General features: G+C 40.5%; 3 protein-coding genes across 3 annotated transcripts; 2 read left to right on the top strand and 1 right to left on the bottom strand.

Annotated features, from left to right (window-relative positions):
* The first annotated feature begins 91 nt into the window (after positions 1-91).
* LOC112487484 (G-protein coupled receptor 4) lies at positions 92-4384 on the top strand. The gene is made up of 3 exons (XM_025058627.1): positions 92-1612; positions 1692-2503; positions 3578-4384. Exons 2-3 carry the CDS (start codon positions 1923-1925, stop codon positions 3999-4001), a joined length of 1005 nt encoding a protein of 334 aa, XP_024914395.1. The 5' UTR covers positions 92-1612; positions 1692-1922; the 3' UTR covers positions 4002-4384.
* Positions 4385-4445: 61 nt separating this feature from the next.
* On the bottom strand, positions 4446-7039 carry LOC103391531 (prostaglandin D2 receptor 2-like). The gene is made up of 2 exons (XM_008327828.3): positions 6747-7039; positions 4446-6215 (listed from the first exon to the last, which is right to left on the bottom strand). The coding sequence occupies exon 2, from the start codon at positions 6155-6157 to the stop codon at positions 5027-5029; it is 1131 nt and encodes a 376-aa protein (XP_008326050.1). The 5' UTR covers positions 6158-6215; positions 6747-7039; the 3' UTR covers positions 4446-5026.
* Positions 7040-8801: 1762 nt separating this feature from the next.
* LOC107988603 (uncharacterized) lies at positions 8802-11747 on the top strand. The gene is made up of 5 exons (XM_017032650.2): positions 8802-8944; positions 9056-9760; positions 10180-10311; positions 10411-10445; positions 10532-11747. Exons 1-5 carry the CDS (start codon positions 8902-8904, stop codon positions 10676-10678), a joined length of 1062 nt encoding a protein of 353 aa, XP_016888139.1. The 5' UTR covers positions 8802-8901; the 3' UTR covers positions 10679-11747.
* Positions 11748-14765: the final 3018 nt, after the last annotated feature.

The raw sequence follows: 14765 nt of genomic DNA on the forward strand, positions 1-14765 counted from the left end.
TTTATCTGTGTTCAGGTTTTACATTCAATTAAGAAATCTGTCTCTCTGTCTCTCTTAGGCATTCCCACTATTAAAGGCAGTTGTCCATAAGAGACATCAGAGACAGAGCAGGGACTTCCATATGTTCCCCATGTTCACATAATGTGTACCTAACTATCGTTTAAAGTTTGCACACAAAATACACAGGAAGGAAAGGGAAGGAAAGTGGACTCCTTGTCATTGTGACACACACCACTGCACACAACAAAATGTGACCTCTGCATTTAACCCATCACCAAAGTGAACAGCTTTGAGCGCCCGGGGAGCAGTGTGTGCGACCCAAGTCCGCTTCCTTAACCACTAAGTACTACCACAGTAGCAGTGAGGGTTCAGTAGTACATAGGTTGTGTGTATCACGGCATAGGAGAGTTACATGGTAACTCTGAGATTGGATAGATTTGAAAGGGATATAGTGGGAACAGCAATAGAAGTGAAGAAAGATTATAGGGAAGCATGAGAACGACGCTCGTGTTTCAGATCTGGGTTTAGTAGAAGCAATAAAAGAAGCTAAGGTTGCCAATGGAGTGACTGTGATCACTAAGCAAAGATCTCAGACATTAGAAAAAGTTGGACATTTGCTACTGATTTAGATCAACAAAAAGGAGTTGCCCGGCGACAATATTTAGGGAACAATAATTAGTGAGAAAGCAAAGTGAACATTTTGCAATCACAACTCCTCAGCTCCAGTAAGGATGAATGAAATTGCCTTTCCTATTTATAGTTTTATTCTTTATTCAGTTGTGTTTCCGTTTTTTGTTAGAACTAATTTTTTCATTGGTTTTTTGTATGAACTTGTACACAAAATACTGTTGAAAAGTTTGAATAAGCAATCATCCAGGGTCCAGGAACAGATTCATCCATTTTACATTCCTGTTGGAAAAATTGTTTCAGCCTCAAACTTTTCAGTTCACAAATAAATTAAGTTTGAAAACCAAGGTTCCACTGTACAATCAAGTGTAAATTTGGAAAGACGTGTATGTGCTGAGTCATCTCATTCGTAAAGGTGCAATATTGTATTATTTTTAGTGAAAACCAGGGTGGGAGCTAGTCTACCAGTGGGGTTGTCAAGAACTTTCCTGGATGATAATTTTATGCAATGGACTGATTTCACACACACACATACACACACGCACACATTGTGTCCACACAATACGTCCACTCCCGAGAATATTTGTGCATATTATGCAGGTGAGATAAGAAAGGGTAAAAGAAAGGTCATTTCATATACCATAAACACCCAAACACTACATCTGCACATTATCAATTTATAGACAGTATTGATGTTTAAAGTGGACATGTAGTGAAGGTTGACTGAAACAGGACCAACGCCAATGTTATGGTTTACAGTTGATTTCCAAAAGTGAGGGAGGCCTGGAGAAAGATGCAGAGTGTGTTTTTGTTCTGAACAGAAAGGCGTTATCCTGCTTCAGGAAGTTGCTTTTAAAGCTAAAGAAGTGACTTTCCTGTGGAGGAAATGATTACAGTGAGGACAAGGCTTGGTCTAGACAAAGTGTTCCACCAAGCTGCAGGGCCAGTCTGCAGTTAAACACAGACCGTCCCTCAGTGTAGATGGGTAAGTAAAAAAGCAGTGGTCTTTGTTGTAATTCAATTTCTTGTGCATCCATTAAGCTATTCATATTAATTTTTTGCAGGTGTCTGTTTCCTCCCAATGGATCTAAGATGCTGCCTGGACTGGTTGATTGACAGAACATCATTTGGCCACCAAGCTTCCCTATGGGAAAATGTGCTTGCATACATTGCATAATGGGAAATCTCTTAGAGTGTAAATGGATGGACAATAACCCCTCCTTTTTTGCTCATTGGCACACATATAAGAGCTGATTCCCCCCTTTTTTAATGTCAGGTACTTGGTCGACAGAGAGATGTCTAATGACAGCTGTAATCTCCCCTTGGACACGGACACTTTCGGCCTGACTTGTATCTATGGCCTGATCTTCTCTTTGGGCCTGCCCAGCAACCTTCTGTCCCTGTGGGGACTCTATCAACTGGGTCGCTCAGGTGGCGGAAGCTGCCAGCTTGTATACATCCTCAATCTCCTGCTGTCGGATCTCCTCCAACTGCTCACCCTGCCACTGTGGATGCTTTACCTGCAGGGAGGCCATCGCTGGCCTTATGGCCAGTTGACCTGTGAGCTGGTTGGCTATGTATTTTATGTAAATGTCTACGCAAGCGTCATGTTCCTTTGCCTGATAGCGCTGGACCGCTGCTTGGCAATCGTGCACCCACTGAGCAGCCGCAGGGTCCGGACTGTCAGGGTGGCAGCAGTTTCAGGCGTGGTCGTCTGGATCCTCACCTTCCTGTTCTGCCTGAGCGGGCTGCTCCCAACGGTGTTTGACTCGGACAGACTTTTGTGCCTGGAGCAGTATCCTGTCAGTCCGGGATATGCACTTTTCATGATCACCACCGTGGTTCTTGGTTTTCTGCTACCATGTACCATTCTCGGGTGAGTCCAGTCAGTATGTCCTACTTTTACAGATATGCCAGATCAGTGGTTCTCCACGTTTTTCTCCTCTGTACCAGCTGAGAAAACATTGAGGTCTGAGTACCACCATGATGACCAACATTAGAATCTCCCTGCTTGTTCCACGTTTAGCTTGCAAGTGATCCCATGCTGCCTGTGCTTACGTATGCAACAGAGTTGCATTGCAGCAAAAAAAAAAAAACCAGTAAATAGATAAAAATACTTTCATATTTTTCACATTTTTTCTAAATGTATTAATTGTTAAAAAAAAAAAAACAGTAAATAGATAAAAATACTTTCATATTTTTCACATTTTTTCTAAATGTATTAATTGTTCGGGGTATGTTTCAGATTTATTCAATTGAAAATGTAAATGTGAAAATATGAATCCCCCCCATACCACAGTTTGAGAACCACTGTGCTAGATAATAAATTTGTTACCATCTTAAGCCTAGCTAGCATTTGCATGGAGGACCATCTTAAGGATCATCTTGATTGTTTTGAAAGTTTTCCTATGCTTTTTATCATCTTTTCTCTTCAGTCTCTATACATACTCAAAACTATGTTAGTTTTGCATCTAACTGGCCCAGAACAGTGGGGTTAACAGGAGCAGCAGGTTTATTATAAAATGTGCGAATTAACAAAACAGGACAAGGGAAAAAAACTACCAGGCAGGGACTGCAGCAAGGCATGGACTTCTTCAAAACATGACCAACTAGCAACACACAAACAGAACACAACAGCACACTGATCCAACAAGGACAAAGTGAGGGAGAGAGGTATATATACAAAGGTTACCAGGTGATACGAGTGAGACTAATGACCAATACCACAGGTGAGTGTGATGACACTGATTTCACCACAGAGGCAACAGCAGGACCAAGGAACTAATAGACCTCACAAACATAATTCAAATGCAAAACTTTAATCGTCATAAGGCCTGGAAAAAAATAGTCAATATATCAGATCAGAGTAGACATAAAAAAATATTGAGCTATTTTCTACTGTCTATTATGTGCAGAGGTGATAATGTTTCATATGTTGTTCCCCTCACAGCTACACCTCAGCCCACATTGGGCTGACGCTTCAACGCTCCCCCTCCCTCTCCAATCACGAGCGTCACAAGATTGTGGGCATCCTGGTAGTCATTACAGTCAACTTCATCGTCATCTTTGGGCCCTATCACCTCGTGGGTGGATACAGGTTTATGTCCCTGCTGCTGTCCGAGGAGCCATGCGGACTGGAGCGTTCCATTTTCCTCATCTATCGCCTGTGCTACGGTCTGACCAGCCTTAACACTTTGCTGGATCCTCTTTTTTACTTCTTCCTCTGCTCTGACGCTCGCCTGGAGCTGCAGCGCTCCTTGCCCTGTTTGGCAAGGAGGCAGCACGGCCGCATGAAGATGACCCTTAGTGCCAGGCCTCGACCCAGTGCACAGGCAGACAGTGAAACTGGACAAATCAATCTTCTTGTAATGTAACTTCACTGTGACCATTTGAATCTTAGCACCACCGCCACCTGGTGGAAATGTAGATGCAAGGCCCATGTAGAATGCAGAGTCAGTAAATTATTCAATATTTGCGTGTTGCTTTTTATTTTATCCAGGTTTTACATTAAGACAACAACAGGAGCAGATTTGTGCTGAACATGATAAACTTAAACACTACTGTCTTACAATAATAATAATAATAATAATAATAATAATGCTAATTATTATTATTATTGTATTTATTTTAACAATCTCAACACTGCATGCTGAGTATATGAATAAAAACATGGCACGTGACAATAGATATAGTTTCTTGTTTTAAATACCTGTCTGGACCTCTGTCCGTTGCAAACAAACACACATTACTTCTTTTATATACTGCTTTATGCATTTCTGCTATTATGAAAGAATAAAATATAATCTTACTTCTTTTATATACTGCTTTATGCAGTTCTGCAAAAAAAACTAGTTATGAAAAGTTGATAGATGTACAAAACTTTTTTGTGGTATTTATCGTTGAAAAATAGAAAAGATCATATCAGGGACACTTGATGCTGGTGAGACAAACACAGGACCTGACACTTCCTCATCGCAAAGACAAAGGAAGTGTCCAAAAGCAGTGCAAACAAGCCTATTTGCATCTCTGTCAAGCAAAAATTCTCAGAAGAACAGCAGAAAATGTACTGCATTTTACAGCAGAAAATCAAAATTGTATATAAAATAAAGGGGAGAGAAATTGTAATGCAAATGCTGTATACTGTATGCTCTAACTTGGTATAAGTTTAACAGGAACTAGTTTTTGGTTCAAGGAAATCATAAAAATAGAAAATATACAGTAAGTATCTGTGCTGTAAAGAATGTGGTAAGAATAAGGAGAAATTAAAAGATGAATGCATTTATCATTATCAAAAACAAACATCAAACTTAAGCGTAATACGAGTGGACGTTTGTTTTCCACACTGAAGCTAGTTCTTCTGTAGAAAGGATCAATCACAAACGGACTGGCAGGTGTTTGGTCAGTGAAGATCAGAATTAGTCGTGCTCCCATCATTCTCATCCCCTAATTTTAGGCTCAGCGTTTCAGTGTAAGTCTTTGGCTGGAGCGCAACGTCTCTAGTACTGAAGGAGCTGCAGGCTGTGCTGCGTCGACGGGTTAGCTCTCCCAGATCCTCTGCCAGAACACTCTCCATCACCGCACTGAGCGAATGTTTAATCTTACGGCACAAGTCGGGGCAGCTGAACACATACAGAATGGGGTTGAGGATGCTGTTTAAGAAGCCGATGGTGGCGGCAATTCTCATTCCTTTGCTAGCAAACTTCCCCACAGAGCTCCCGCTAGGAGCCGTCACCTCCATGATGATGAAGAGGTGGTAGGGAGCCCAACAGAGGATAAAAGTCACCACTACAGAAACTACCAGTCGAACAAACCGATAGGATCGTCGGCATCCCCTGCGTGATAAATGATAACTGACAACAATGTAGCTGAAGATAATAATCAGTAGAGGAATCAGAAAGGCCAAGACCAGTTTCATGAACGCTAAGGCCTCCTTACGCTGCTTACACAAAGTCCGTAGGTCATATGGCCCACTGGGGGGAAATCGAGCATAGCTGTAGTAACACATAATCGTGCCACTGGGATGTTGAATGGTGTCGCGGAAGACATAGAACGGAATGGTGCAGATGATGGCCAGAGCCCAAATCAGAATGCAGATCTTCCCCACCAGTTGGATGTTCCTGTAGTTTTGGGCCCAGACGGGTTTCATTACCACTAGGCAGCGATCCAACGAAATGGCCGCCAGCAGGAAGCCACTGACAAACATGTTGAGAAAAAAGATGGAGGAGTAGATACGGCAGAATGTTGTGCCCAGCGTCCAGGTGTTGCCCTTTGCCATGTAGAGGGTAAAGAACGGAAGGGAAGATGTGGCGAGCAGGTCGGACGCAGAAAGGTTCAAGATCCAGATGCTAATGACGGTGCGGCGGACACGGAAACCCACCACACCAAGGATGAGGAGATTTTCTATGATGCCAATTGTGGAGAACAAGCCATGAAGGGTGATGGCCAAAATCCCTGAAGAGCTGGTTGCAACCGTTTTATTTGGCAGGCTAATGCTTTGATTAAACGTCAGGCTGAAAAAACATTCTGCCATCTTGGTTGCAAAAGATTTGTATCTGGGGCTTTGCTTTGCCTTGCTTCAAGGCAGGGATCTGCAACAAAGATTAGAGATTTTGAAATGTGAAAAGTGTCTGTTTCAATTGAAAAAAGTAAATAAATCACAAATCATAAAAGAAAGTGATCATGTCAAATACATATAAAAATGAATGTCCTGCAAAAAATAAAACTGCACCAAAGATGCATTTCAGCTAAAAATGATCAACTTATCAAATATCAATAGCTTAAAATTTTCATCTTTTTACATTGACCACATCCTTCCTGTGCTGGTATTTTCTCGAATGTAAATAACGCACAGCTGTCACTTGCCTCATCAAAAAATGTTATTAGTTAATGTAAATCATTTATTATTAGGGCTGCATTTTTAGAATGTGTATCACGATGCATTTTATTTCATTTTTAGTTATACTTTAAATAATTAACATTTCTTAAAGCCAAATTGAGAAAATATGTTTTACAATTTCTGTTAGGCAGAAAATCAATTGTAATGCTGACTTTACTTTAAGTCTTAAACTAAATAGGTACAATCAGGGCCCACGTCAAAGAAAACAAAATAATGTACTCACCTCTTTGTAAGATGCCAAAAAGCTCTTTATTATGGTACTAAAATGTACGGCGCAAGCTTCAGTCGATAATGATTAAGAAACGCAGTTCACCAGAAGAAGTCGAGAACGAAAGAAGAAGTTCAGTTTTACCACCCTCATTAGCCGGAAAGATTATTAAGGAAGAACCACCCAAAAACTGGGTTCTTGAAGATAAGGAGTCACTAAAGACAAAAGCGTTGTGTTTCCTTATATATCCAGATTAATCTCTAAAGCAATCTAATCTGGTGTAGTGAGTGTGCGTGTGAGAGAGAAAGAGGAAGAGAGTTGTGCAACACAAAATACCATACATTTGTATAAATATGAATATAGATATAGATAGATAGACTTAATATTAATATTAATGATTCGCTGTGGCAACCCCTAAGATAGACTTAAATATATTAATATGTGAATAAATGTATATATATATATAATCCATCCACAGTTTATCTTATTATACTATATAGGCTTGATGGTTAAGGAAGCAGACTTGGCTTTGGAAGGTTTCAGGTTCAAGTCCAAAAACTGCCTCGTTGCAACTGAGGTGCTCTGAGAATGGCAACGTCAAGTGACAAATAATTCACTTCCATATATATAAAGTATATGTAAAAGGCGTGATAGAATATACTGTAGTATACATACAGCATATTTATTGCACAATACTGTAGATGCCTGTAAATCATGCTCTTCAGGAGGAGATGCCTGTCATTGAACACTCGGTATGGAAGCTTCTTCCCACAGTATGAGACATCTAGGATCAGGAGAGTTGGCCTAAACCTGGTCCTGTGATGGACTGGTGACCCCGTCTGGCCTACACCTCTCTGCAGAGGAAAAGCCCAGAGGAAGATAACGTCTGCAGTAATGTCTACGTCAAGATGACCTCAGGTTCAAACATCCTCTCTAACATGTATCACCGTTAACTGCACTTGACTTGTGTGTCATTATGTGATGTGTTATCTGATCCTGGGCCCTTTTCAGTTAGGTGCAGTTTCGCCTAAGGTCGATAGGGTGCAACAAAACACCGTGTATTATTTCACAGACTGCACACACTCAACACAGCTCAGTTGTAATCCGAACACGTTATCATCATAAAACAAGCAGTTAAAAAAAAAAAGTAAAAAGCCCATGAAGTTTAGTTTATAAGACGCGTGTCGCCTAATTTAAACAGGACAACAACAGGGATAAGGATGGTAGAAACTGATTTTAATTTTGAAATAAACATTTATATTCACAGAAAAAAACGACAAGCAAGAATGTGACTGTGTCATACAAGTTCCTCTATAGGAGTAACCACAAAATCTTACAGTCTACTTGTAACACACACAGGTTTCTATTTCAAATGGTGCAGTTAAATGGGGTAATTTGGGTAACGGTAATTCAATGTAGTAATTTGAGAAAGAAAAAACAGCATAGAAAGGTATATCTGCATAGAAAAATAAAAAGTATTCTTATAATGAAATTCATAATTATTTTAATATTAACAACAATGATTCTTAATAATAATATAATTAAAAGTTTTATTACTACAACCACTACTACAAAATAATGGTGATGACCAGATTGTGACCATTTCCAGCTATTCGAACATTGTCCAGGCTCAGTGAATCAAAGATGATCATCATCAACCACTGTGCCCCATCACCACTTCACAGTGGCACATCATGGTAACCATAACACAAAACTGGGGGGAGAGGGGGGGGCTAAAATCTGACTACAGCCAAAACTAAAACAACTTACATGCATTCTGTTCTGCTCCTTGCTTGTCAATGTAATATTCCAGCCTGACTTAGCAGCCTTATAGCAGATGTTGCTAGGTGCTAGCGGATAGCTGCATTCTTTAAAATCAAACCGGACTACATGGTTTGCATGTTGTAACCTCATTTTGCTTTCTTTTTTTTTTTTTTTGAACATTCTGTTTTTCAGAAATATGTTTCCTTTATGTCAGCGATGCACGAAAGACCACGCGTATTGTACGTCTTCAGGATGTAAAAACATTGTAAGTAAAAGGGCACAATCAACCCCAATATGAAACCATGCTTGTCTTGCACTGAGAGAGCTTAGCCAATCACCAGCAGCCTTCGTCTCTATAAGACATGAGTGCATCATTAAACACAGAATACAGAGCAGAGCTGCAGAGATGACGGCACTTTTCTTTCTTTTTTTGCTACTCTGTGATTTATGTGAGTATTTGGGGGTTTATGTACTATAGTCCTAAGAGTTATTAGAAAATACTTAAATATCACAAATAGTTAAATGTAAACAGTCTTAATTTGATTTTCTCTTTGCTTCAGGTGAGATACAAACTGATGCTGAAAAGAACTTGAGGATAGTGCAGGACACTGGGGTCATCTCAGCTGAAGTTGGGAAGAATGTGATGTTACATTGCACCTGTCTTGGGGATGTGACTTATTTATCTTGGTACCGGCAGAGCGTGGGAGGCAAGCTTGAGTTGATTTTTACTCGAATGAAGGGAAACTCCAAAGTGGAGGTCTCGGAGAGCTTGGGAAAAAGATTCATTGCTCTTTCTCATGGTCAAGAAAGCACCAACCACCTCACCATCAAGGAGCTCCACCTGTCAGATTCGGGGACCTATTTCTGCGGGGTGTTGGATTTTAATGCAGTTCAATTTGGACAAGGGGCTTTCCTTGATGTGCGAACGTCACTGTCCAACGCCCGAGCTGAAGTGCTGCAGCCGACAGAGGAGCTTCTTCAACCAGGGGACTCTCTGAAGTTGAGCTGCACCGTCTACACTGACTCACCATGTGCAGAGGAGCAAAGATTCTACTGGATCAAACTCGGTGCATCAGAGCTCATCACCACATATCCCAGTGCTGGACAATGTACAGGCCTCTCTGAAGCACAAAGTCACAAACAAAACTGCTCTACACATTTTGAGAAGCAGTCAATGAACTCCACGGATGCTGGGACATACTACTGTGTCATGACATCCTGCCAAGAGATCACCTATGGGGATGGCACCAGAGTACTTATTCGTGGTAGGGCTTTAATGTATTCAGCTTTTTTATGCATATAATATAAAGCGCTAAGCAACATTATGCAACCGTTTTACTTCCTGTGTAACTTGTATATTCATCATAATACTCATCATGCTGCGGAAGTACATGCATCTAAATGAAGGGTGTCAAACTCATTTTGTGTTCACGGGCCACATACAGCCTAATAAGATGTCCATGTGTTTTCATGCAAACAAGTACACGTATATTAGATATTTATTATTATATATCCTGAATGTGAAGTCTTTGTGTATTTTTTTTACTTTCAAAATTCATCAAGCGGGTCGGATTGAATACCGCAGTGTGCCGGTTTTGGGCCCTGGGCCATATGTTCATTAACCATTTGGGTTTGTAGTATGTGACAATGTGAGACTTTGTTTTCTGTTCTGTTTTACTTGTAGAACATTCCTTTGAGGCCTCCCGCGTCGCTGTGTACTGCCTGAGCATAGCCTTTGCCATCTCTATGAACGTGCTGGTCCTCATGACTTCACTGATGTACAGGTGGACAAAAAAACTCTGCTCTGTTTGCAAAGGTAGGTGTTTTTTTGTTTGTTTGTTTTTTAAAAACAACAGTTAGACCTATATTTCTGCAACATACTATTACATTATATAGTTTTTTCCGTTTTTTGCAGGAACTCGCTCCTGTTCGACAAGATCAGACACAGAGGTTGGTGAAATTCAACTGAACAAGTCAAAAATGTGTAATTGTAAACTACCAAGTAGTTCATGACATTTCTTTGTTGCCTTTGACAGATCCAGGACAAAGACTCTGTTTATTGTGCAATAAATCTGCAAAGGAACTTTGAACAGAGTCAGCAGGTCAACGACATGGAGACTGCCTGTGTGTACTCCAGAGTGAATGTCAAAAATGATGACATGGCAAATACTTCTGCAAATTGACATAGAGCAGAATAGTTGGTAACTAAAACTACAACAACAGAATTCAAGATGTATCGCTGATTTGACTGTTTATTAAAAATGTGACTTTTTTCAACTTCAAAAAAGTCACATCAACTTCAAATTTTTTCATCACAAACACATCTAGAAATTCTAACAACACACCTAAGAATTACAAACCAAAAAGAGACAAAATAGAAGAAATAATTCCAGGAGGCTCCTCTGTCCTGGGAAAAAAATAATAAAAAATGAATCAGCATGGAAATTTAAAAAAGAAAATAGTAAAATTTCAGGAAGGAAAGACAGGTCTCAATAAAAATGAGAAAAAATATATACATTGGTAATTAGCGGGGCCAGGATCCTGAGATACACCAACAGATGGAATGGAACTTTTTCAAACGGTCCAGGTTCCCATTTATTTTCAAAAAGAAAAAAGAAAAAAAAAAGACTTTGGATTCTATATGAGAACATCAGGTGTATGTTCTTACACAACTATTTCTCCAGGACTGACTTTTTTTAAAACATGTGTGAAGCATCATTCAAAAGGAAATCTGAAAAAAGCTAAGCGTCACCATTGTCCATGTGCAACCATTAATACGCTTAGTTTTTAATTGTGAGCGTAAAAATAATTCCACAAAAGTAGAAGTGTCTTCTTAGTGCTCTGCCATGTAAAATTTGAGGCTTTCGCTTAAAAAGTAGTGCCTTAAAATTGTAGTTGGGTCAACAACAAAATTTAGCTTCTTCCACAAAGATTTTTAGTTAATAAAAAAACTTGTTGTAGTTCAACTTTCCATTTTATGTCAACATAATAAGGCAAAAGATTTGTAAATATGACATTTATTTGAAGTAGTGAAGTAAATATGTGAAAGGTTTTGTAATATAATAACATCTTTCTGATGGCAATAGACAAAGGCGTGTGACGCGTTTACGTTATTTTTCAAACAGTATCTTGTCTGGTGTAACTGTTGTCATGCAGCTTGTCTGTGTGTAATGGCGACAACGACCTTGAAGTCTACACAGAACTCTGAACTTCAAACATGGTTTCACAATAAAAAACACCGCTCCCCTCGTACACTGTGCTGAAGGTTGGTGAGAGACACAGACACAAATGTTCAACCAGTGGAAACTTGATTTCTGTCTCTGTTACGAGCCATTGTGTAACATCAGCATCTTCATTGTGACCACAAGACCGTGTGAAACAGACAGCATCTTTGGAGCAGAAAAAACAAGTTGAATGCAAAGGGAAAATCTTTTTTATTTATTTTTTTTTCTGGCGCACCAAGAAAAAAACACATGCTACGCTGATTTAATTTTTATAATTATTTCATTAATTTTATTACGCTGATTTAATTTTTATAATTATTTTTTGGTCACAAAGATTTCAAGCATGGCATTAAATTTAGTCTCATGGTGCACAAATCAGTTAAACGATGGATTTCACAAAATACACCTTCTGTGGGCTGATAGACAACCAACACACAGACAGGTCTTCTTCTTGGTGATGTTGTTATATATGCATGTACAGTATGTATAGCGTTGAGGTTTTTAACAAGGGAAGGGAAATGGACAAAACTTAGGAAGGAAAGAAACTTAGGGGCTGACAACTGAAGCTGAGGACTTGTACCCCTGGATAGAGAAACCTAGGCCAAACAAAAGAGAAAGTTGGTCCAAACAAACAGGAAATAGACAAGGAGGGCAAAACTAACAAACAAATGAACAGAACAGAGGAACCCAGCACATGAACCAATGCCCACCACCTCACCAAGGACCAGTAAGAGGGAGATCTGTACCATTTTGAGGCCTTATATACAGTGGAACCTCAAGATACGAGCATCCGGAGTTAAGTCTAAGTTCATGTAAGTTACGTAGTGTACGTGTAAGGTACGGTACAGTCCGCACATGGCTCCATTAGCTGCTACTGTATAGTCTGTCTCAAAGATAAGAACTCATAATTAAAACCACATTTTATTTTATATCACAGGAATCCTTATATATGTTTGTTTGTTTCCATTGTTATTAGCACTAATAGGGGAGTTACACTTGGGAAGCTAAGGGAGGGAAACCACATCCAGACAGAAATTAAGATAATCCGTTAGGCAGTGGGTAACTACCGTCATGTACTCATCAACTGGACTCCGTAGTACATCCCAGTCTGTGGTGTCAAGGCAGTCTCTCAGTTTGTACCCTGCTTCAGGATTCTCTTCTGATGGAGCGTTTGACGATTGGCTGCCTTTGGACCAAAGGGGTGTAGTCAGAAGGTCAATTGTCCTGTTACTTCTTGTGGGGCAATCCACCACCTGTTGGAAGTCAGCCAATGTAGAATCCAGAGTGATGTGATTAAAATCACCAGAAATCAGGACGAAAGCCTCAGGGTGATGTGTCCGCAGCCCTGCTGTGACAGTGCGAATTTTCTCACAGGCAGTGGCTGCTACAGCTCTCAGAGGGATGTAAATACAGAGGGAGATTACTAAACTGACTAAACTCCCTCGGTAGATAGTATGGCCTGAGGCTAGCGGCTAATAGCTCAAAGTCTGGGTAACATAAAGCTTTCTTTACGGAGACATGTCTAGGGTTACACCCATGTTAAACAAACATGATGAGTCCCCCCCTTTTGCTTTTTCCACATACCTTTGTGTCCCTGTCGGCTCTCACTGTCGTAAACCATCGCAGGTCCACATTAACATCAGATACGTTATCAGTAAGTGTGACAGCTTGTCCATCTTGTTGGAAAGAAAGTTTACGTTACCCCTGATAACGGAGGGAAACGATTCCACCATCTTTGACTTTAATTTAGCCCCAGCTTTGCATCCTCGGTACCTCCTCTTGCTCAGGTGGTTTTGAGCTATGTTGTGTCGTGTTCCATGTTTACTAGTCCTCAGAGCCAGCAACTCGTCCCTTGAATAAACGAGTGAACTGCCTCCAGTTGCCGTTTTAGGATTGCATGTATCCATAGGATACATTAAATGATCATTTCAGCATCAGCGCCATCTTACACATCTTAAGTAATAAGTATTGAGTAGTATAAGCACCTTCCAGTGGACTCACCATCCGCAGGAAGGTTCAGGGGGGTTGGTACGGTGCAGTGTGATTTGGGTGGTGATCATAGAGACCACTGCCCCCGTGACCCAGTAATGGATAAGCGGATGAAAGCGGACGGATGGATGGATAGTATAAGCATGTCGCGCTTTGGCCCAGAGTCAATGTCTCTGTCATTGGTGTGGAACCCCAGGGTTCACCTCCTGGGCAAGATCGAATTCCAGTTAGGGCAGTTGGTACCTTCCAGTGGACTCACCACCCGCAGGAAGGCAACTGCTGACCCCACGACCCGGGGGGGATGAGGGGGGACATTTGCGGGGACATTTTCAGGTTCTTGGAAATAGAATATGGAGAATAAAGAATAAAGAGAATATTCTGAGGTTTAAGATTAAGGTAGGGTACAAATTAATAAGGGTAATAAATAAGATTAGGCAAACATTCTTAATGGTTAAGGTTATGGTAAGAGCTAAGGTGAAGATATGATGTCTGTGAAGTTGTCACACCACCAGTGTGTGTGCTCTCTCTCTCTTGCTCTCTCTCTTTCTGTGTCTTGTGCATACTAACCCCAGATGCACACTGTCTTTACCACACATGCACGTTTATGTTTGCTAATGTTGGAACTTTTAAAATAATTTGCAGCCTTATGGAGCTGTACACAATATGCAGAGAAATGATTACAAAAGATAGGACTAAAAAAAAACTTGTTTGTTACATACGTAACAGGAAACAGTGGTACAAAAGGTGTGACCTACTACGTGTAGATTTCTGCAAGTTTGTGGTTTAGCCCGGAGACAGGAAGACACTGTCCATCTGAAGCTGCATGGAAAGAAAACCATATCTAACACTTGAAAGACAACACATCTTCTGAAAGACCATGTAGCGAAGAGTTTCCGTTCAAAAGTGATCTAAAGCAGAAAATAACAAACCAAAAGAAAGCAAGCTTGGCCTAAGGCTCCATACCAAACAACTTAGACCGGGGGGGGGAACAAAGGCCCGCTCTAGATGCAGGTTTTTGTTCCAACAGAGCAGCAGCACACCTGACTTGGTTATTTGA

Source organism: Cynoglossus semilaevis, chromosome 1 (assembly GCF_000523025.1).
Source record: "Cynoglossus semilaevis isolate Cse_v1.0 chromosome 1, Cse_v1.0, whole genome shotgun sequence".
In the NCBI taxonomy this organism is placed as follows: Eukaryota; Metazoa; Chordata; class Actinopteri; order Pleuronectiformes; family Cynoglossidae; genus Cynoglossus; species Cynoglossus semilaevis.